This window comes from Cherax quadricarinatus, chromosome 31, assembly GCF_038502225.1.
Source record: "Cherax quadricarinatus isolate ZL_2023a chromosome 31, ASM3850222v1, whole genome shotgun sequence".
NCBI classification, from domain to species: Eukaryota; Metazoa; Arthropoda; class Malacostraca; order Decapoda; family Parastacidae; genus Cherax; species Cherax quadricarinatus.
In genome coordinates, this window is record NC_091322.1 from 31004337 (window position 1) to 31027994 (window position 23658).

Sequence of the window (23658 nt, forward strand, 5' to 3'; positions counted from 1 at the left end):
TTCTCTACATTACACAGCTGCCCGTATCCACTTAAATAGGTGGTATACACTCTGTTCTTTGTATCTCTCTCCTTCTCGGGCATTATCTATCCCGGAAGTTGCCTTTCTTGTTTCGTCCTTACCGCCACCACTTCTGTTACTTGGCAATTTTAATGCCCATCATTTCCTCTGGGGAGTCTCATTGTGATTCCCATGGCATTCAGTTGGAGGCTTTTCTTGCTTCCCACCCCCTCCATGTTTTAAATACAGGTACTCCAACCCATTTTGATCCTCGTACTCATACTCACTCTTGCACTGATTTCTCAGTCTGCTCTTCCTCTACTGCACTAGACCTCACCTGGTCTGTTCTCCTGGACTTACATGACAGCAATCATTTTCCAATCATTCTTACTTCTCCTTCATATTCACCACCTCTCCGTAGCCCACGCTGGCAATTTGATCAGGCAAATTGGGACCTTTACACACGACTAACTACTTTTAGTGAGGTTCCTTCTTCGTCCTCCATTGATGAACTTTTACACCTCTTCTCGTCCTCAGTTTTAACCGTAGCTTCTCATTCTATACCCCAAACCTCGGGCAGGCATTCTCAGAAGTGTGTGCCTTGGTGGTCTCCTGCTTGTGCTCGTGCAGTACGTTTGAAATGCGCTGCGTGGGGCAGGTACCGGTACAATAGAGCCGCTGAGAAACTTCTTGAGTTTAAGCAGAAGCGTGTGGTCGCTCGCTGTGTCATTCATGACACTAAACGCACTTGCTGGCGAGATTATGTTTCCACCATCACCTCTGCTTCCTCTATGAGTGCAGTCTGGAAAAAAGTGTGGAAATTGAGTGGTAAATACTCTCCTGACCCGGCTCCTGTTCTGTGGGTTGCCGGTGTTGATATAGCAAAGCCTCTTGATGTTGCCACTGAAATTGGCAATCATCTGGTCCATATTTCTCAGGGGCTCCATCTATGCCCCTCGTTTCTTTCCTCAAAGTCTGACAAAGAAGAACCGTATAATGTGCCTTTTACACTTCAAGAACTAGAGGCGACACTCTCAGCTTGCCAATCATCGGCAGCTGGGCCTGACAACATTCATATTCGGATGTTACAACGTTTACATAAGTCAGCCCTTGCAGTCCTCTTACACCTCTTCAATCTTATTTGGTCACAAGGAGTTCTTTCCCAGCTGTGGAAATCTGCCATTGTTCTCCCGTTCTGCAAATCGGGCACTACGGGACATGATGCCTCCCACTATCGTCCCATTGCTCTTACCAGTGCAGTTTGCAAAGTAATGGAACGTCTGGTAAATCGACGTTTAATGTGGTATTTAGAGACACACAACGGTCTCTCCGCTAGTCAATATGGCTTTCGTAAGGGCTGTTCTACCATAGACCCTTTACTACACTTAGACACATATGTTCGTAATGCGTTTGCGAATAACCACTCAGTTATTGCCATATTTTTTGACCTTGATAAGGCATATGACACAACTTGGAGGTATAATATTTTGGCCCAAGGCCCACTCCTTAGGTCTCCAAGGCAATCTATCATCCTTCCTTAAGAACTTTTTAACTGGTAGATATTTCCATGTTCGGGTTAATAATGTGCTCTCCCCAGACTTTGTCCAAGCTGAAGGTGTCCCCCAGGGATGTGTTCTGAGCACAACACTTTTTCTCCTTGTTATAAATGATTTGGCCTCTAGTCTTCCATCCAATATTTGGTCGTCACTCTATGTTGATGACTTCGTTATTGCTTGTGCAGGCGCTGACTGTCACCTCATTACAGTTTCTCTCCAGCATGCAGTCGACCATGTTTCTAACTGGGCCACCACGCATGGGTTTAAATTTTCCAGTACCAAAACTCACCAAATTACTTTCACTAGATGCTCTGTCATTTTCAATTATCCTTTGTACCTTTATGGTTCACGTATCCCTGAACGTGATGCAGTCAGGTTTCTAGGCCTTCTCTTTAACTGTAGGTTATCCTGGAAACCTCACATTACCTCTCTGAAGGCAACTTGTCACAGTCGGCTGAACCTTCTTAAAACCCTTGCTCATCTTTCATGGGGAGCTGATCGTCGAACTCTCCTTTGCCTACATTCAGCCCTCATTTTATCGAAACTCAATTATGGTGACCAGATCCATTCAGCGGCCTCTCCTGCTACTTTCTCTAGCCTTAATTACATCCATCATCAGGGATTACGTTTATGCCTTGGTGCTTTTCGCTCTTCCCCTGTTGAGAGTTTCTATGCAGAAGCAAATGTTCCATCCTTGTCTGATCGCCATGATGCCCATTACCTTCGCTACTATATACGCTCTCATGATCTCCGCAATCCTCCATTTATAGAATAGTCACCGATATTAGTAGACATTCTTTATTTGTTCGCCACCCCTGTTTGCTCCGTCCCTTTTCTCTTCACCTACATTCGCTCTTGTCTTCCCTTCAATTGCCACCTTTCTATGTTCATGTAGCATCTCACTTTTCCCTACCCCCTGGGAAGTTCCAGCTGTTTGAGTTTGTTCTTTCTCACTCCCTTGCTCAAAAGCCCAACTGCCTATGGTAGCTTCCCGCTCTCTTTTTCTTGACCACCTCCACTCTCATTCTCATGCCATCGCAGTGTACACAGATGGCTCTAAGTCTCCTGACGGTGTCGGATTCGCAGCAGTGTTTCTGGACAACGTTGTGCGAGGGCATTTACTGTCTTTGGCTAGCATTTTTACTGCTGAATTGTATGCCATCCTTGCAGCACTTATCCGTATTGCATCTTTGCCTGTGTCATCATTTGTGGTTGTTTCAGGCTTTACAGGCTATACAAAAATTTGATACACCTCACCCTCTAGTTCTCCGTATCCAACTTTGGTTACGCCGTATCTCTACCGAACATAAAGATATTGTTTTTTGTTGGGTCCCTGGTCATGTTGACGTACAGGGCAATGAACAGGCAGACACTGCTGTGCGGTCAGCAGTACATGACCTTCCAGTTTCATATAGAGGTGTTCCATTCACAGACTACGTATTTTGCTGTTATAGCTACCCACCTTCACACCTGTTGGCAACAACGTTGGTCTGCTCTGCTCAATAACAAACTTTGTTCTATTAAACCGAGTATAGGTTACTTCCCGTCTTCTTGTCATCAGTGTCGAGGTTGGGAGACTACTCTCTCCCGCCTTCGCATTAGCCACACTCGTCTTACTCATGGATATCTCATGGAGAGGCGCCCTGCTCCTCTCTGTGAGAATTGTCAGGTTCCAGTATCGGTCAGCCACATTCTGTTAGACTGCCCACTTTATCAACGAGCAAGCAGAATTTACCTCCAACGTCGTCTTCGTTCTGCTGCTCTCTTTACCTTCCCCTCTTGCTGATGGACCCACCTTTCATCCAGACTCTCTCATTGACTCTTTGACAACAACTGACTTACTCCACAACTCTGATGATGATACCTTCAGCCCTTTCTACCTCAATTTCTTGCTACCCCTCTACCCCCGCACTATCCCCTGCCCCGCTGTTTTCTGTAACCTACTAATCATCTCTCCCCCCTTCTGCCGCCCGATACCCTCGCTTCCTTCCCTGCCCTGCAGTGCTGTATAGCCCTTGTGGTTTTATTTATTTATTTATTTATTTATTTAATAATTTGAACATACATACAGAGGTACAAAAAGATACAGGTAAGAGCAGCATGCCAAAGCCACTTGTATGCATAGCATTACGGGCTGGCTTAAAATTAACTCAGATTAACTAAGCAATGATGTAATCAGTGATAAAACATTATTGAAAACAGATAACAATAAAGCACAAATGAGTATTACAAAGACAGGTCATATGGTTGCATGCATTGCTGTACATTCAGTAGAATGGAGTATTCTGTTAGGTAGTGTATTTAAAAAATAACAAAGTTAGATTGGGTCTTAGGTTTAACATTTATGTGATATAATTGTGAGAAACATTTAAGATATACAATTTATAAGGTTCAGTTATTCAGTATTTATATGGTTTTGGGTGAGTAACTGATCTTTGAGAAGAGACTTGAATTTATAAACAGGTAGTGTTTCTTTTATATTTACAGGTAATGAATTCCAGATTTTAGGGCCTTTTATGTGCACTGAGTTTTTGCACGAGGAACATCAAAGAGTGATCTGTGCCTTGTGTTATGGTCATGTGTTCTGTTGAGGTTGGCAAGGAGATGTCTGAGGGGAGGGTTAATATCAGAGTTAAGTGTTCTATGTATGTAATAGGTGCAGTAATAAGTATGGATGTTTTGTATGGTGAGTAGGCTTAGTGTTTTGAATATTGGTGGAGTGTGCTGCTTGTAGTGGGAATTTATCATTCTGACTGCAGCCTTTTGTTGGGTAATTAGTGGTCTGAGATGGTTAATTGTTGTTGAGCCCCATGCACAAATTCCATAATAATGAGACAAGAGCTAGAGCTTTTCAGTGGCTGCTTGTAAAAACTTGACTAGGTTGCAGTTGTGGTTTTCACTAACCTTTTCAATAAACAGCAGATTCTGTTTGGATAAGTTTTATGACCCTCTGTAGCTTGATGGTTAGTGCTATGGGCTGGTAGTCTTAGGACACCCGAACTCAGAGTTCAAATCCCACTCACCCCTTGAATTGTCTCTAAATTCATTCAATCAAATAAAGATTTTTAGTTGAAACTGAAGCCAGTTTTTTTTAGCATTTTTATTGACTTCATTTGTTCCATTCACTAGTTATCTATTATTTTTAAAGAAATGCGTACTTAAAACTATATTTGGCTGACATCATGTAACAGTATATTTTTCCCATTATTTCTGTTTATGACATTACCTTAAAATTTAAAAAATAGTAATAATGGTAGAATTTCCAAGAAAATGTTAGGTAAATGGACACAGATGCAACTAATGCAACATTAGTTGCACATTTGTCAAAGCTCCTAGAGAGCAAAATGTTGCCACAATACAATGTCACATTAGCTGCATCTGTGTCGGTTTACCTAACAATTTAAAAAATGCCTGGTATCTTTGTTATCAAAATTTAAGATCTAGCAAGCTTGTATCAAAAACCCATGGATTTTATATTGAGCTAATACAACTTTGTTTTAATCTTTGAAGACTTTCTTCATAAAATTAGTTTTCTACTTTCTTCCCCAGGGGGTAGCTTTTTTTTTTTTTTTTTATAAATGACAGCAAACTCCAAAGATACAGTGAGATACTGGCTGAGACTACTCATTCTGTGACTGTGAAGACAAAACTGTCTTTGGCCAGAGTTTAATGCTGCATTCATTAAGAATTCACTTGTGTTTTCACTCCTTAGTTTGTTTTATTTTCTCACTAAGCACAAAGCCATATTGTGTCCTCAGTACTTCATTTATTTCCTCGCTCAAGTTGGCTCCAAAACCTGGTGGTTCTTGGTGAAGGGCCAATAAGCATATTCACCTGATAAAACAATTCATGTGTAAATCTATGGATTTAAAACTGGAATGGGACTGTCACTACCAAGTTGCAGGTCTCTTAAGGGAGGTTCCTTGATGCTAGTGATGGGTTCATCTAAGGAAATGAACCTGCCCTTCCCTTCCTTGGATCAAACCTGAATGACTTCCATTTCCCAAGATCTGTATGACCCTTGTGGACTTAGCACTCCCTTACCAATGCACTGTAATAATAATAATAGTTAATGAAGGATCCACCTTCCCTCAACAAGGCTTTGATACTAGTGTTCACATTTGATTTGAAATTTGTAAGCAAAAAATGTTTTCGGTTTCCTTCAATTTCATGATTCTCTATCCTGTCTTTTGAACTTTGTGTTATGTTTTCATCTTTAACTCAAGACTTTCAATTTCTTGTATTAGTCTCATTTTTGTCCTTAGGAGAATGTGAGGAAAGCTTCAGTTGTACCACAACTACTGTATATTTTTCCTCCTTTAGTAGAGAAAGTGGCATTTTTTAATTTGTATGATTTATAAGGTTTATGTTCTCTGAACACTTACTCAGATTTGTGTTACAACAAGGAAGACATGGGCCAGTCAAATATGTACTTTCCTGAATCAATAGAAAATTAACCTGTGCTGCTGGTCAGATTCATCTAAGGAATTAAAACTAATCTAAATAATTGAAGAAACAGTTAAGATATACAGATACAATATAAATAATAGGAATGCATTCCTGGAGAAGTCAGACAGATTATATCCACTTTGAATGTAAAGTTATTAATACCATAATTATTAACTGGAGAATCAGTATGTATCATAAATAGGTAACCAAATAGCCTAAAGCTGGTGAAGGGCTCTTGATGCAAGAGAACAGAACTGCCCTCCCATTCCTTCATCAAACTGGATTTCCTCCCCTTCCCTTCCCTTCCCTTCACCTTCCCATGTCTCATACTGTATGACACTGAAGAATTTAGCCATAATAATATACACTTTAATGCCTCATTTATATGGCAGCAAATTAATGCACTCTATATTTTTCTCCCATAACTCTAACTTATTTTGCACATTTATTTATTTATTTATCTATTTATTTTATGTCTTTGCAAACAGTACACTGAGATTTTATATTTACAATAGTGGGTTGCAATGCAAACAGAACCTCAATTATGCCTAGGCATTACTGTTGCTTCAATATATTATAATTGTGTTGTTTACAACTGAACATATTTGTATGTATTGAAATGCAGGGTTATTTAACATGAATTGACTCCCCATAAGTGTGATCAATACTTATGACAGAATCAATTTAGTTGTGCCCCCAACAGTTCAATATAACTAGGTATTACAAATAATAAGTCTTTCCTGCTACTTAGGTACAATAGCTACATGGTGAGTCTTATAACCCTATAACAAGGTGGTTGGGGGTATGAGGAAGCAGTTAAGGTAATACTACACAAAAGAACAGTACTCACCCCACTGGCAACAAACACAGGCAGAAATACCCAGCCCAGCAGTTGTAAAAGTACCAGTGCCTGTACATGGAAGACAACACAAAAATTAGTCATACCCTCTTCTCTCCCAAATACTCACAGGGAATAGATAAGATCTCTTTGAAAGATTCTCAGGGGTCAAAATCCTACATGGAGTCCCACAAGGATCAGTACCTGGACTGATAATTTTTACAACTGATAATTGGTAGATAAATGGAAGATGGCATACAATGTGTCAATAAAGTAAACCTTTGATTTAATGAACTAATAGGGAAAAGTGGGTGATCAGTAACGGTGATAGTAGTGGACAGAGATGCGAACATTTTGCTGTGACTTTGTCCACTGTGCCAGAATCAACTGACCCAGCAGATTTTCTTCCATATATGTATCTGAAGTCTGTTAAATCAACAAGACCCATTAAATTAAGATTTTACTGTATTACAGGTACAGACAAGTCCTGCTTATAAAGCAGGTTAGGTTCCAGGTTACTGCTGTAAAGTGAAACAGACTTTTTTTTTCATTTTCAAATGCATATAAAACGTTGATAACATATTTACATTATCATATATTAAGTGAGGAATATAGGTAAGCCTAAAAAATGCATATACAGCACACATATTACTTACCTTAAAATATTTTCATCCTTAGCTTACGGTGAGCAGTAAATACATTTACTGTAATAAGTCTGAATAAATGAAGAAAGGGTATACATAAATGAAAACTGCTGCAATAGCAAAATGCCATAAAACAAAGTGCTGTAAAGTGGGGCCCTCCTGTATCCTTCCAAAAAAAAAAAAGTGACATGACAGGGAAGACTATAGGCCTGTTTCATTCACAAGTATTGTAAAACTATTAGAAAAAGCCATATGAGAAAAGTTGATTCAATACATACTTAGAGAACTGGAAAAAAACTATATTGCACACGAAAATTTAAAATGGGATTCCCCCCAATGAAAAATTCGAGACCATACAATAAGTGTCAGGGGCCCGAGACTGTTCAGTCATAAGGGGGATTCCATATTAATGTAGCACCTACTGTAGCCGGGGTGTGGCTCGTACTGTGGAAATTATTTGATCCACCAAGGCCTGGTTTGACCCCCGAAAAGCTATAGTGCCTAATAAGTGTTTAATGTGTTGATTTGGGTCAAAATGTATTTGTATTTTGAATAGAACTAACCGGGTTCGCCCTGCGCCTGCGTGGATGTGCGGGGGGAGGACAGGTCAAATCAGGGCATGGGTTAGCGGGTGTGATTTGAATGTACTGAGGAGGCTGTGAAAACATGGGACCAGGAAATTGGCGTGCACGGCGGCCTAAGGATTAATATAGGCCTCACTTCATAATAGGAAGTGTCGTAACTGTTCCTGGTGAAGAGTGAGGGAACGGGATTTACGGGACCACCGTAATAAAGTGGTAAAATTAGTGAATAATGGTATGACCGGTGGGGACTGGCGCGTCGCCATGGAGTGTCCCGGGGAAAATACCCGTGATTTAATCATCACTCATCGGTCTCAGATCTTAATGGAGTGACCTCTAATGTGTATAATAATTATGAGACATTAAATCGTCTTGTGAATGGTAATGTAATCAGTGATAATAACATTAAGTTAAGAGAATGCGGGAAGTGAAATAAGTCGCCCTGCTCCGAGTGAACACGTGGTTCCCGTCCCGAGGATAGTGAAGTTTTATGGAGTCACGACTTCTAAACCGGGACAAACCAACGGATACCTCGTCCTCCTGGAATAAGAACCGTGTCGGTGTAGCAAGACATATAAATGAGATGGTGAATGGAGGAAATAAGGAGCATCAATCACCCACAGTTAAGTAACCTTTCTAGTTATAGCAGACTGATACTGGCCAGTTAGGTATGTTGTAATTGGATAGGTTATGAGTGATCCAGCTACATCAAGTGACCACCAGAAAATATCGGTAAGTGGTGGGATTATATACAAGTGTTTTTCCTTGATGGATATATCTATGTGTAACCTACCCCCCCCCCTTCATCCAGTTACACTAATATAATCTATACAGTCCACAATTAATTAGTAGCGCCGTACTTGTGGGTGCTATCCAATCTATACTGGTCTCGGATAGATATGGATAAGATTCTGAGGTCGAAGGCCCACCTGCAGTGACCAGGGGTGGTGAAGTTTTCTCACATGTCCACACGGGATGACTACGGTAAACAATATAGTGTTGTCTCCCAATGAGATTACTTGTATGTATATAATGTTGAGGTACATAAAGGTAATCACCCTAGAAAATTTTCCATAGTACCTACGTCAAATCTAATATTTATTGTAAGTCATGAAAATTGCTCACTGGAAAAGAAATGGATGAGAGGCATGTATTTAACTAGACATTAAAGAAATGCTTTTGATAGTTTTCCACAAGACTAATTTGGAAATTGCAAAATGTTCAATGAATAATAAAAGGCAAAATATTACAATAGATGAGATTTTTTTTCTTGAGAAAATTAGTACAGTTATCAGAGGAAAAAATGAGCAAAATACTAGTTATGGATAATGAGAACCTTCAAAACTAGGGATGCCAAGAAAATGATGGTTCTTTTCAAACTGCTTGTTTTCTCTAGGGTGGATGTATTGCTGTACATTAATGGCCCCTTAAGCCTAACTCAATTATTATTATAATCAAAAAGAAGCGCTAAACCAAAAGGGTTATACAGAAGCCTAACTCAAGACTACTACATATGTTATTGTACATATAAAAAAATTGTGAGGTGCATTTAATTTTATATAATGAGTAGTTATGGTTTGAGTGAGCTTAATACAGATACCAAGGCTTGTACAGCATAATGAAGGAACCTGTATTCATGTTACATACGTATTAAGATTATAGAGACACAAAATACAGCAGCAACTGCACATAGATGGAAGCTGAAAACCAATGACGACCACATGGATATATGTACGTATGGCTGATTTAAGTATAATGAAGTGAACTGAGTGAGGAAGTTCATTTAAGCACAAGTACACATAAGTACAGTTATCATACAGTGTATTATTATAATGGGGAGCGCTAAACCCGTAGGATTATACAGCGTGTGGGGGGGGATGGAAGGTATTCAGACTCAATTCAGGGAACTGGAGCACAGATCCAATTCCCTAGATCAAGAGCCCCTCACCAGCGTCAAGGAACCTCCCTTGAGGGATATACAGTGTAAATTACCCAGGATAACCCCAAAAAAGCCAGACAAAATGACAAACTTCTAGCAGTTTGAAGAATAGGTACGACTGGGCACTAGAGCACCAAGAACCATCACTACCAGTCAACTGTAGGTTAAGAGGATACAAATGTTATCTACACAAACAATTTATGTAACTGTCGTAATCCATATCTCTGTTAAATCAATTTTACTTCCACAACATTGAGTGTTATCTCGGCTAAGGCATTATTATCATGGGGGAGCGCTAAACCCGTAGAGATTATACAGCGCCTGTAGGAGGGGGGTGGGCTCAATTCTAGGAACTGGAGCACAGATCCAATTCCCTAGATCAAAAGCCCCTCACCAGCGTCAAAGAACCTTCTTTGAGAGGCTGCCTAAAGAAAACATTCCGCCCTGTAAGTTATCTAGATAAAGACTTACCATAACCTCCAGTTTTGACCGGGACTGTCCCAGTTTGTGTCGTAGTCCCGGTCATAGTCCCGGTCACTTTGTCACTCTGTCTCGGACAGAAACATTACGCTAATAAAAATGAAAGCAAAAACAGAGAAATATGAAAAACATTAATTTCAATAAATTTACTATACTTATCTTCCAACTGCGACATTTAGAAAATAAATAATATAAATTGTGAATAAAAATGAGTTCGACTCTTAAATTATGTAAGGAGCAGAACATTTCTCTACCATAATTTTCAAAGGGATGGTGGACAAGTAAGCCAGTGGAAGGCTTCGGTCAGACGACTAAAAGCTCCAGTAGTGGGTCATCATATAACCTTAACACCCACCTCAGGAAACACTTAGTCATGTTTCCTGACAAACCTAATACTGTAGCCCCACTCCACAAAGGGGGCAGTAAAGCAACAGCAAAGAACTACAGACCGATAGCACTAACATCCCATATCATAAAAATCTTTGAAAGGGTCCTAAGAAGCAAGATCACCACCCATCTATTACACAACCCAGGGCAACATGGGTTTAGAACAGGTCGCTCCTGTCTGTCCCAACTACTGGATCACTACGACAAGGTCCTAAATGCACTAGAAGACAAACAGAATGCAGATGTAATATATACAGACTTTGCAAAAGCCTTCGACAAGTGTGAGACAAGTGTGACCATGGTGTAATAGCGCACAAAATGCGTGCTAAAGGAATAACAGGAAAAGTTGGTCGATGGATCTATAATTTCTTCACAGACAGAACACAAAGAGTAGCAGTCAACAGAGTAAAGTCCGAGGCAGCTACGGTGAAAAGCTCTGTTCCACAAGGCACAGTACTCGCTCCCATCTTGTTCCTCATCCTCATATCCATATCCGACATAGACAAGGATGTCAGCCACAGCACCGTGTCTTCCTTTGCAGATGACACCCAAATCTGCATGACAGTGTCTTCCATTGCAGACACTGCAAGGCTCCAGGCGGACATCAACCGAATCTTTCAGTGGGCTGCAGAAAACAATATGAAGTTCAACGATGAGAAATTTCAATTAGTCCGATATGGTAAACATGAGGAAATTAAAACTTCATCAGAGAATAAAACAAATTCCTTCCACACAGTAGAGCGAAAAACCAGCGTCAAAGACCTGGGAGTGATCATGTCGGAGGATCTCACCTTCAAGGACCATAACATTGTATCAATCGCATCTGCTAGAAAAATGACAGGATGGATAATGAGAACCTTCAAAACTAGGGAGGCCAAGCCCATGATGACACTCTTCAGGCCGCTTGTTCTATCTAGGCTGGAATATTGCTGCACACTAACAGCACCTTTCAAGGCAGGTGAAATTGCTGACCTAGAAAATGTAGAGAACCCCCCAGCATTCATAAGGGGGATTACCAATAGACCCCTGGCTGTCTTCAAGCAGGCACTGGACAAACACCTAAAGTCGGTACCTGACCAGCCGGGCTGTGGCTCGTACGTTGGATTGCGTGCAGCCAGCAGTAACAGCCTGGTTGATCAGGCTCTGATCCATCAGGAGGCCTGGTCACAGACCGGGCCGCGGGGGCGTTGACCCCCGGAACTCTCTCCAGGTAAACTCCAGGTACCTACTTACCATATCTACCTAACTTCAGCTATGTCATGTTATTTTGTGTACCAGGAGGCACTTGTGCTCCTGTTGACAGGTTATTCTTGCTGGTGTCAGGAACAGGTGGAATGACTCAACATACAGTAAAAAAAACTAACGTACTGCAAAAATGAACACTAAATTAAGTTGCAACGAGTTTTATGATAAAATAAATTCAATTCAATTCAAGTTTATTCTCTATAAGGGTTACAATGTGGGGTTTACAGGTTTTGGGTATTGTGTGGTTTACTTGTTATAAAATACTAATTACAGAGGGGGCCACTAGGACACCTAGCATGGCTAGGCATTTCGGGCAGACTTAGATTAATTCTTAACATTAAATCTGTGGAAAATTGCATTTATCTGTATGTAGCTCATTATGTACATAACAGTAAATAACAAAGATAATTATTATTTATCAATGTTACATAGACAAGTAGGAATTTGGGACACTTAGGTCGCAAAAAATGTCCCCCTTCGATACCTACCACTGTCATATCCACAAGTTGCTCTGGACCTATTAATTATAAATGAAATATACATCACCAGGAATGCTGGTAAATATATAAATTTGTGGACTGTATATTAAATTAATAAAGGATTATATATATACACATTTACATGACAGAAGGAAAATATTTTAATATCACTCACCAATTTGACTGGAGATTAATGTGTCATGTACAGGACCCCCCTTTTGCCTATGTTTATGAAAAATTTACTGGGCAGAATTTAAACATAAATTAGCTTATCTGAGGTTCTTGGAGTTGTCCTGTCCTGTCGCCTGATACTCAAGTTATGCAGGAATGCACATCCAACAATTTCGTCTCCTATTTGAGAGGTGTCAGCCCAATTTTAACCTCCAGAGCATGAAAAATTCTTCCCATTACACTAACGCTTCTAGTCCAAATTCAAACAAAATGGCGACTGTCCTGCCCAGCCGCAGATTTTCCATTTTCGATAACATACTTCTTTTAAAAATACAATATAGGGCATCTATTTACCTATAAATTACCGTATTTCCAGAAAATATATACAGTATTTTCCACAAAATCCTTACAGATTATGGTATTAAGGTTAAGTGACTACATCATAATTTGTGAGTTTAGCAATGTGAATGCTTTTGTTTTGGCACAATACAAAGTGTCTATATTGGAGTATCATAGGCAAACTGACGACTAGTTAGGATTTAATAAACCATTACTAAGGAAGGTTCATTCTAGTGAAAAATACGAATAGTTCTCCTAGGCACTGGACAGGCATCTAAAGTCAGTACCTGACCAACCGGGCTGTGGTTCGTACGTCAGCTTGCATGCGGCCAGCAGTAATAGCCTGGATGATCAGACCCTGATCCACCATGAGGCCTGGTCTCAGACCGAGCCGCGGGGGCGTTGACCCCCGAAACCCTCTCCAGGTAAGTGTGATTCCATACTTTATGCTTCTTGCTCTTTTTCATTCTGTAATTCTTAATTAAGATATTTTAACCCATATTTGTTTGCATTAAAGAAAATATACCTACTGTATATTTCATGTATATATTTTTTTCAAAACCTTAAAAACGTCCCGGTTTGAGTCCGAAAAATTATGATAAGCCTATATTATTATTATTATTATAATCAAGGGGGAAGCGCTAAACCCGGAGGATTATACAGCGCCTGGGGGAGGGGATGTGGAAGGCATTCAGGCTTAATTCGGGGAACTGGAGCACAGATCCAATTCCCTAAATCAAGAGCCCCTCACCAACATCAAGGAACCTTCCTTGAGGGGTGATAAGCCTATAGATAAGTGTTATCTTTGCTACGCCATACTTTGTTTCCAATCTGGTACATGCAACGTAATAATAAGAGGCAGGTAGACCGGGGAGACCAGACACATGATAACCTCTCATTGTAACTAAAATAAAAAATGATTGTACAAAGAGTGTACAGCGAACTTTCACGACACACGTAAGTACTATAAGGCACCTAAATTACTGGGAACGGTTGGAGGCCCTTGATCTGTATTCCCTGGAATGCAGGCGGGAGAGATACATGATAATATACACTTGGAAAATCCTAGAGGGATTAGTACCAAACTTGCACACGAAAATCAATCCCTATGAAAGCAAAAGATTCGGCAGGAGATGCAACATTCCCCCCGATGAGAAGCAGGGGCGCCACGAGTACACTGAGAGACAACACAATAAGTGTCAGGAGCCCAAGATTGTTCAACTGCCTCCCAGCATACATGAGGGGGATTACCAATAAACCCCTGGTTGTCTTCAAGAAGGCGCTCGACAGGCACCTAAAGTCAATACCTGACCAGCCGGGCTGTGGTTCGTACGTCAGCTTGGGTGCGGCCAGCACCCAAGTGCTGAGCGGAGTGTCTCAGTAACTTCCCACTCCAGAAGATAGTGTGTTAGGGGGCGCTGGACAATGTGCTGGCACATCTCCTCAGCCTTGTCTACCATCATCTTGGCTGTGGTAGATTTTTTAGATTTAGATTTTGCCACCGAAGTGGCTAGTTTATTGTGCACCCCATATCCACCCTGTGGACGGTAGCGCAAGAGCATATGGATACACAAAAGGCCTAGGAACTAGGCCCCAAAAGGGTTAACAGGTGTACATATGGGTTTATATCTACATATCTACAGTTCATTTATCTGTTACAAGCAAATTTAAGTAATTTACTTAGTATATCTGGTATCTTATTTTCGTTAATAAGATATCTTGACGTGTCACATAGGTTATTATACTGTCTGTTTTTTGTATTCTTCAATAAGTGGACAATTAAGCACATAGTGTTCAAGACAGTGACCATATGCCTGATCACATAATTTGCATTTAGTTTGATCATCATGTGTGTGTCTCCCAAACTGCCAGAAGTACTTGTAACCAAGCCTAAGGCTGGCCACTACAACATTAGTCAGTCTGTTCACATTGCAAGTTGCTCCATAAACATACTTATCTACTATTATAGTGGATTATAGATCTACTCAGGCTTCTAACTGCATTCCTATAACAATCATTTTCGCTATTTACTTCTCTCCTAATATTATTCCTAATGCTAGACACAGATATACCAAAGTTATATTCTACAGTCTCCTTCTGGGTACTCTTCTTGGCTAACATATCAACTTTATCACGAAGGAGTAATCCAATGTGTGATGGGATCCATAGCAATTGTACATTAATCCCTTTGTCCTTGATTTTTGAGTATCTATACCTGACTTCTCCAATGAGCATGTTGTTGGAGTCATTATATGAGTCAAGAGCCTTCAATGAGTTAGACAGTTAGACAGTCCTCGATGACGCACTGACTTTCTTGGGTTATCCTGGGTGGCTAACCCTCCGGGGTTAAAAATCCGAACGAAATCTTATCTTATCTTATCTTAATGATGATAGAGTCAAGCTCAGTGTCATAGGTTAGCTTTAGCGCCATTAGGATTGCAAACAATTCAGTTTGCAGTGTAGACGCCCAGTTGTTAATTCTTATGCCTAACTCAAATTTATTATCGTTGTTAACTAGGAAGGTGGCAACAAGAGCAGATTCAGCCCTGCCAGAAGACTCCTGTTTAGATCCATCAGTGTATATAACTTGTCATAACTTATTACTACCAGCTGGGAAAGCCCAAATGAAGCCAATGGATGGCGGTACACTGCACTCTGGACCAGTTTCTATCATTTGGAGGGGGTTCTCCCTGAGTCGCTGCTCGGTACCACTGTTGAGATGGGGTATCACCTGGGACCTCCCCCATAAGTGTCATTGCTCTGGCGGCTACCAGTTTGGTTTGTCATAGGCTGATGGGGACAGTAATCCCAACATGTGGATAATCTGTTGCTGCCTTGGCTGCATCATCCGCCGCCTCATTTCCCCGGATGCCAGCATGGCTGGGGATCCAGTTCAATGTCGATCTGTTACCCTGAGCTTCTAAGGCTGTCATTATGCTCAGAATCGATGTAATGAGGTGAACATTGTCCTGTGGTTGGGGATGGGAGAGGGCAAAGATTGCAGAGGTAGAGTCAACATGTATGACAAGTCGGAGTCGATGTCGTAGGGCATGTGACAATGCCTGCTGAATCGCCACCAGCTCAGTTTGAAGGATCGTGCAGTGGTCAGGGAGTCGCCAGCCTTGTGTGTGACCATTGTGGTACAGTCCAGCTGCTGCTCTCTTCCTGTCAGGGTCGACAGAACCATCTGTGAAATACACTGCACATGTGCGTCCCTCTGCCAGTGCCATGTTTGTCTCAGCATGACTGCTGAGGGTGTCTTGACTGTAGAGACGCTTAGAGGTAGGTAGTTGCATGACGCAAACATCGGCCGGATCTGGGTACCAGGGAGGTGATGGATGATACCCAGCAAGTGGAAGGTCACAACTCTTCTCAAGGAGTAGTTGTATAGGCAGCAGCTTCCGCCCAGAAGCCCAAAACGAAGAGAGTTGGATCTTGAATTATGGTTCCCAACATCCGTCTTCTCAGTGGGGTACCTTGCTGCCGGTGCAGAATCGTGGCTACTTTGCAGGCGTTTATGTGTTTTACTCTGTCAGCCAGGGAAGGAAGCCGGGCCTCAAATCTGAGACATACTGTGTTGGTCCAGATGGGGGCCCCAAGCATAGTTCTTATCGCCTGGTTTTGTACGACCTCCACCCTTTGCCTGCTCTGCGGAAAGAGATGAGCTAACACTGGTGCACCGTAGTCAATGAGCGAGCGCACAGCTTGTATATAGTACAAGCGAAATACTTCTTTGCTCGCCCCTGCACGGTGCCTCGTCATGGCTCTCATGGGGTTGAGTCTGAGTACAGCACGTGATGTGACATACTCAGCCTGTTTCTGAAAGGTTAGCTTTTAATCAATGTAGATTCCCAAGTATAGGTACGAGCCTGTCCACTCAAGTTCTATATCCTGAATACGTATTCTATTCACTATCTGGTCCCTTGAACATCATTGCAAGAGACTTCTCGGCGGAGATCTTGAGGCCTAGTTCCTTGCAAGACTGCGTTATTAGGTCCAAAGCTCTCTGGGCCTGTCGCTCCAAATTGCCTTTCCCATTCACTACGAGTGCAAGATCATCAGCATAGCTGAGTAGCTGCGTACCACTATGAAAGGGAAGGCTCGCAAGTTCCTGGATAAGGACATTAAACAGGGTAGGACTGGTAAGCCAGAGGAAACTCTCGGTCAGATGACTAAAAGTTTCAACGGCGGGTCACCTAAGACCCGCGTCAGGAAACACTTGTTCTGTTTCCTGACAAACCTTACCTAACCTAACCTGTGACTGTAGCATTGCAAACAACATACCAGAAGAAATACCTTGGAGTGAACATAACATCAAATATATCGTCAGTTCACATCAACTATAAAACTTCAGTAGCAAGATGTACAACTTAAACAAACTATGTTCAATTTCTTTAGTATTAAGTAGTCTGTAAGCCATTAAGTTACGTCTGCCCATAATGCCTAGGCATGACAGTGGCTCTCTGCACTGCAACTCATTATTGTAATTTCATAATCTCAATGTAATCTTGCAAGGAAATAAAAATTGATTGATTGATTGTTTGATAGAGTAAATAAAGAACTATGCTCAGGAACCTTTTAAAAATACATATATTTAGAACATTATACATTAGACTCATCTAAATTCAACTTCAATAACAAAAACATAAAGTGGGACCAAGTAAACCAAGTCCTAACCGATATAAGCTGGGAAGATATACTAAGCAACACAGACCCAAACTTATGCCTAGAACAGATTAACTCGGTGGCACTCGATGTATGCACAAGGCTTATTCCTCTAAGAAAAAGGAGGAGTAGATGTAAAATAGAAAGAGACAGGCGCTCCCTTTACAGGCGACGGAAAAGAATAACAGAGCGGCTAAAAGAGGTCAATATATCTGAAATGCGCAGGGAGACACTGGTCAGAGAAATAGCAAGCATCGAACTTAAGCTAAAAGAATCCTTTAGGAGTCAGGAATCGCGGGAAGAACTAAAAGCCATAAATGAAATCGAAAGAAACCCAAAGTATTTCTTCTCCTATGCCAAATCAAAATCGAGAACAACGTCCAGTATTGGGCCCCTACTTAAACAAGATGGGTCCTACACAGATGACAACAAGGAAATGAGTGAGCTACTCAAGTCCCAATATGACTCAGTTTTTAGCAAGCCGCTAACCAGACTGAGAGTCGAAGATCAAAATGAATTTTTTATGAGAGAGCCACAAAATTTGATTAACACAAGCCTATCCGATGTTATCCTGACGCCAAATGACTTCGAACAGGCGATAAATGACATGCCCATGCACTCTGCCCCAGGGCCAGACTCATGGAACTCTGTGTTCATCAAGAACTGCAAGAAGCCCCTATCACGAGCCTTTTCCATCCTATGGAGAGGGAGCATGGACACGGGGGTCGTCCCTCAGTTACTAAAAACAACAGACATAGCCCCACTCCACAAAGGGGGCAGTAAAGCAACAGCAAAGAACTACAGACCAATAGCACTAACATCCCATATCATAAAAATCTTTGAAAGGGTCCTAAGAAGCAAGATCACCACCCATCTAGAAACCCATCAGTTACACAACCCAGGGCAACATGGGTTTAGAACAGGTCGCTCCTGTCTGTCTCAACTACTGGATCACTACGACAAGGTCCTAAATGCACTAGAAGACAAAAAGAATGCAGATGTAATATATACAGACTTTGCAAAAGCCTTCGACAAGTGTGACCATGGCGTAATAGCGCACAAAATGCGCGCTAAAGGAATAACAGGAAAAGTCGGTCGATGGATCTATAATTTCCTCACTAACAGAACACAGAGAGTAGTCGTCAACAGAGTAAAGTCCGAGGCAGCTACGGTGAAAAGCTCTGTTCCACAAGGCACAGTACTAGCTCCCATCTTGTTCCTCATCCTCATATCCGACATAGACAAGGATGTCAGCCACAGCACCGTGTCTTCCTTTGCAGATGACACCCGAATCTGCATGACAGTGTCTTCCATTGCAGACACTGCAAGGCTCCAGGCGGACATCAACCAAATCTTTCAGTGGGCTGCAGAAAACAATATGAAGTTCAACGATGAGAAATTTCAATTACTCAGATATGGTAAACATGAGGAAATTAAATCTTCATCAGAGTACAAAACAAATTCTGGCCACAAAATAGAGCGAAACACCAACGTCAAAGACCTGGGAGTGATTATGTCGGAGGATCTCACCTTCAAGGACCATAACATTGTATCAATCGCATCTGCTAGAAAAATGACAGGATGGATAATGAGAACCTTCAAAACTAGGGAGGCCAAGCCCATGATGACACTCTTCAGGTCACTTGTTCTATCTAGGCTGGAATATTGCTGCACTCTAACAGCACCTTTCAAGGCAGGTGAAATTGCCGACCTAGAAAATGTACAGAGAACTTTCACGGCGCGCATAACGGAGATAAAACACCTCAATTACTGGGAGCGCTTGAGGTTTCTAAACCTGTATTCCCTGGAACGCAGGAGGGAGAGATACATGATTATATACACCTGGAAAATCCTAGAGGGACTAGTACCGAACTTGCACACGAAAATCACTCACTACGAAAGCAAAAGACTTGGCAGACGATGCACCATCCCCCCAATGAAAAGCAGGGGTGTCACTAGCACGTTAAGAGACCATACAATAAGTGTCAGGGGCCCGAGACTGTTCAACTGCCTCCCAGCACACATAAGGGGGATTACCAACAGACCCCTGGCAGTCTTCAAGCTGGCACTGGACAAGCACCTAAAGTCAGTTCCTGTGGCTCGTACGTTGGTTTGCGTGCAGCCAGCAGCAACAGCCTGGTTGATCAGGCGCTGATCCACCAGGAGGCCTGGTCACAGACCGGGCCGCGGGGGCGTTGACCCCCGAAACTCTCTCCAGGTAAACTCCAGGTAAAATAAAAATTGCCTCAGCAGAGGAGCCTACAAGTGATTGTTAACAAATATCTGTTTCATCTTATGGTTACATCACGCTACAGCAGTTAGCCAGTCTGGGATACTTCGCTGATAAGTAAGTTTATTTAGGTACAGGTCCACATAAGTACAATTAACATACATAGTAACGTATGTAAATTACCTAAGATAACCCAAAAAAGCCAAAATGACTTATTTCCACTGGGGTCCTTGAAAAAAAAAAAATGTGGAACGCTTCACAATTCTGCATGTTGTACATACGAGGAGACCTTCACTTTATTGTACCCATTGTATATTGCAAACTGAACTTCAATAAACTCTCCTCTCTTAGTGTTCCTGATGGTACGAGTCCGTCCAAAAAAACTAAAAACTGGGCTCCACTGGAGTCACACCAGAGTGAGGGGTCACTGTCAGGGTGTTGAGGTGACTAAAAGTTCCCACCTGTACCTCTGGCATCCAGGAAGTGGTCACAGGTCAAAACTGTGCATTAAGGTTCTTCATGGCAGGTACCATCATGCTGCTTGATCTCAATATCAACCATTACCTGTTATGACCCCCTACGGGTTAGAGCACCCATAAATGTAGTAATAATAAAATAATAACTAATAATAATAACTAATAATTAAATTAAATTAAAATTATTCATATCTAAAGAACCTTATGAGAACAGGAGTTATACATTCAGAATGATTACATATTTCACTTAATTATATTTTAGTAGAGACCAAATCTGTTACAATTTAAGGCTCTTGAGAAAGCCTCTAATTTAAAACATTTCCGGCAAAAATAATCATAATACTAACTATTTATTTCTAGACCTAGTATAAAATCTAAGTTAATATAGCCTGGATAATATAGCCTGGATAATATAGCCTGGATAATATGTTACAATCATAAGTGCAGGTCGACTGGTTGACAATGAACAATTGATCGATTACAAATAAACTATGTTGCGATTAAATCGTTTAATTGAGTTGTATATTATGAAGTGGTTGAATTAGGGTGTTAACATTAAGGGATGATGATGATGATGATGATGATGATGATGATGATGATGATGATGATGATGATGATGATGATGATGATGATGATGATGATGATGATGATGATGATGATGATGATGATGATGATGATGATGATGATGATGATGATGATGATGATGATGATGATGATGATGATGATGATGATGATGATGATGATGATACCATATTGTTAAAGAAACTGTGATGTAAAGGAATAAGACTATAATTCAACATTTGAATGCACAGACTGGGATATTAGTGCCCAGGCCTGAGCTCTTCTTTCACTGTCCATTTATTTATAAACAATCTCTTGGCACCCAGTCACCCACACACTCAAACCCTGTAACCACATATAGATGACTGCACGCACGCACACACACACACACACACACACACACACACACACACACACACACACACACACACACTAGCCAGGAGCTAGGACTTGACCCCTGCAACCACAAATAGGTGAGTACACACACACACACACACACAGGAGCTATGGGATATGTCCTATGAGGAGAGGTTAAAGGAAACCTGACAACACTGGAGAACAAGTAGAACAGGGAGGACATGATAACGACACAAAGCTAGTGAGAGGAATTGACAAGGTGGACAGGGACAGAATCTTTCAGAGATGTGGCACAGCAACAAGGGGTCACAGCTAGAAGTTGAAAACTCAGATGAGTCAGAATTATCAGGAAGTGGAACACTCTGGAGAGTGACGCAGTGGAGGTAGGATCCATACATAGCACAGGTACGATAAAGCTCTTGGAGCAGAGTGTGGACCTAGTAACGACCAGAGAAGAGGCGGGGCCAGGAGCTGTGACTCAACTCCTGCAACTAAAAATAGGTGAGCATGTATGTACACACACACACACACACACACACACACACACACACATTTATCACCACCCTAGAACACGTCACTGTGTGGTTTATCACCATCCTACCTGGAGTTTACCTGGAGAGCATTCCAGGGATCAACGCCCCCGCGGCCCGGTCCACGACCAGGCCTCCCGCTGGATCAGGACCTGATCAACGAGGCTGTTACTGCTGGCTGCACGCAATCCAATGTACGAACCACAGCCCGGCTGATTCGGCACCATCTTTAGGTATCTGTCCAGTTCCCTCTTGAAGACAACCAGGGGTCTTCCCGTAATGCCCCTTATTGCTGGTGGGAGGCTGTTGAACAGTCTTGGGCCCCGGACACTTATTGCGTTTTCTCTTAGTGTACCAGTGACGCCCCTACTTTTCACAGGGGGTATGTTGCATCACCTGCTTTCGTATGGAGTGATTGTTGTGTGCATATTAGGAACCATTCCCTACAGAATCTTCCAGGTGTAGATTATGATATCTCTCTCTCGCCTGCGCTCTAGTGAGTACAAGTCAAGTGCTTCCAGGCGCTCCCAGTAGTTAAGGTGTTTGATGGAACTTATATGTGCAGTAAAGGTTCTCTGTACACGGTAAGCTGTCCAATATACAAATACAGTTAGAAATAGAAATACAAATAGCTAGAGCTTCATTTAAGGAGGTTATTAATAGAATATTCAAGAGGTTGCAAGTAGAATTACAGTAAATCAACCATTCAAATCATTATGAAGCTCTGTGTAGTCTGCAGTCAATCAAACAAACGGGCTTCCACATGGATAAATTGTCATTTTTGTGGAAATTGGTGTCACGCCCCTTGTGCAGATATCCAAGAACTAGCTACAAGCAGTATTAAAACAGGGAAGTGTTTTTGGGTATGCCCAAATGAGATAAATCTGTGGACTAAAATCACAAGGGTATTAAAAGAGGATAACATCAAAGCTGCTTTCATAGACAACCTGGAAGCTTTCTACAACAGATGGGAACATAAAAAGTCTGGGCTGAATGGTACTGCCCTTGATACTGGCCATGTAGTCAGAAACTGTAAGGCTGGAGGTGATGTCCTGGTAGTCAGTAAATGTGGGGCTGATAGTGCTGTCCTGTGAGACAGTAATGGTGGAGCTGGACGTGCTGTCCTGGGAGACAGTAATGGTGAAGCTAGAGGTGCTGTCCTGGGAGACAGTAATGGTGAAGCTGGAGGTGCTGTCCTGGGAGACAGTAATGGTGAAGCTGGAGGTGCTGTCCTGGGAGACAGTAATGGTGAAGCTGGAGGTGCTGTCCTGGGAGACAGTAATGGTGAAGCTGAAGATTTTGTCCAGGTAGTTGGGAATTATACGCAGGAAGGAATACATATAAATGACCTCATAGGGGGCAGGAGCCGTAGTGGGGAAACAAGTGTAGTCAAAGATAAGATAAAACCAAAGCAAACGGAAACCAAGCCTGTGCACATACTATGCACTTGGTATCTGCAGACATGGGAAATCTGGAAAAACAGACGGGACGTGCAACTATGACCACCCTAGAAAATGCCATGCCCATATGACAACAGGAAAATGCAAACTCCCTTCCTGTAATCTTTTTCACCCTGAAATGTGTACCTCTTCAGTACAGGAAAGACTGTGCTATAAGTTAATTTGCCAGGCACACCATCTAAAGGGGACAAAAAGATACAAAACATCCAGGCCATGGAAAAACCTGGGTAGCCACAGCCACTCAAGAGGGAGAGGTTTTTTGGTGCCAGGA

The 23658-nt window shown here is 41.8% G+C and overlaps 1 protein-coding gene across 1 annotated transcript in view; it reads right to left on the bottom strand.

Annotated features, from left to right (window-relative positions):
- LOC128696956 (sodium/mannose cotransporter SLC5A10) overlaps positions 1–23658 on the bottom strand; it is a 166982-nt gene that overhangs the window by 92535 nt on the left and 50789 nt on the right. The window contains exon 4 of the mRNA XM_053788388.2: positions 6856–6915. Within this exon, the coding sequence (XP_053644363.2) occupies positions 6856–6915 (60 nt within the window). The remainder of the gene's footprint in view (positions 1–6855; positions 6916–23658) is intronic.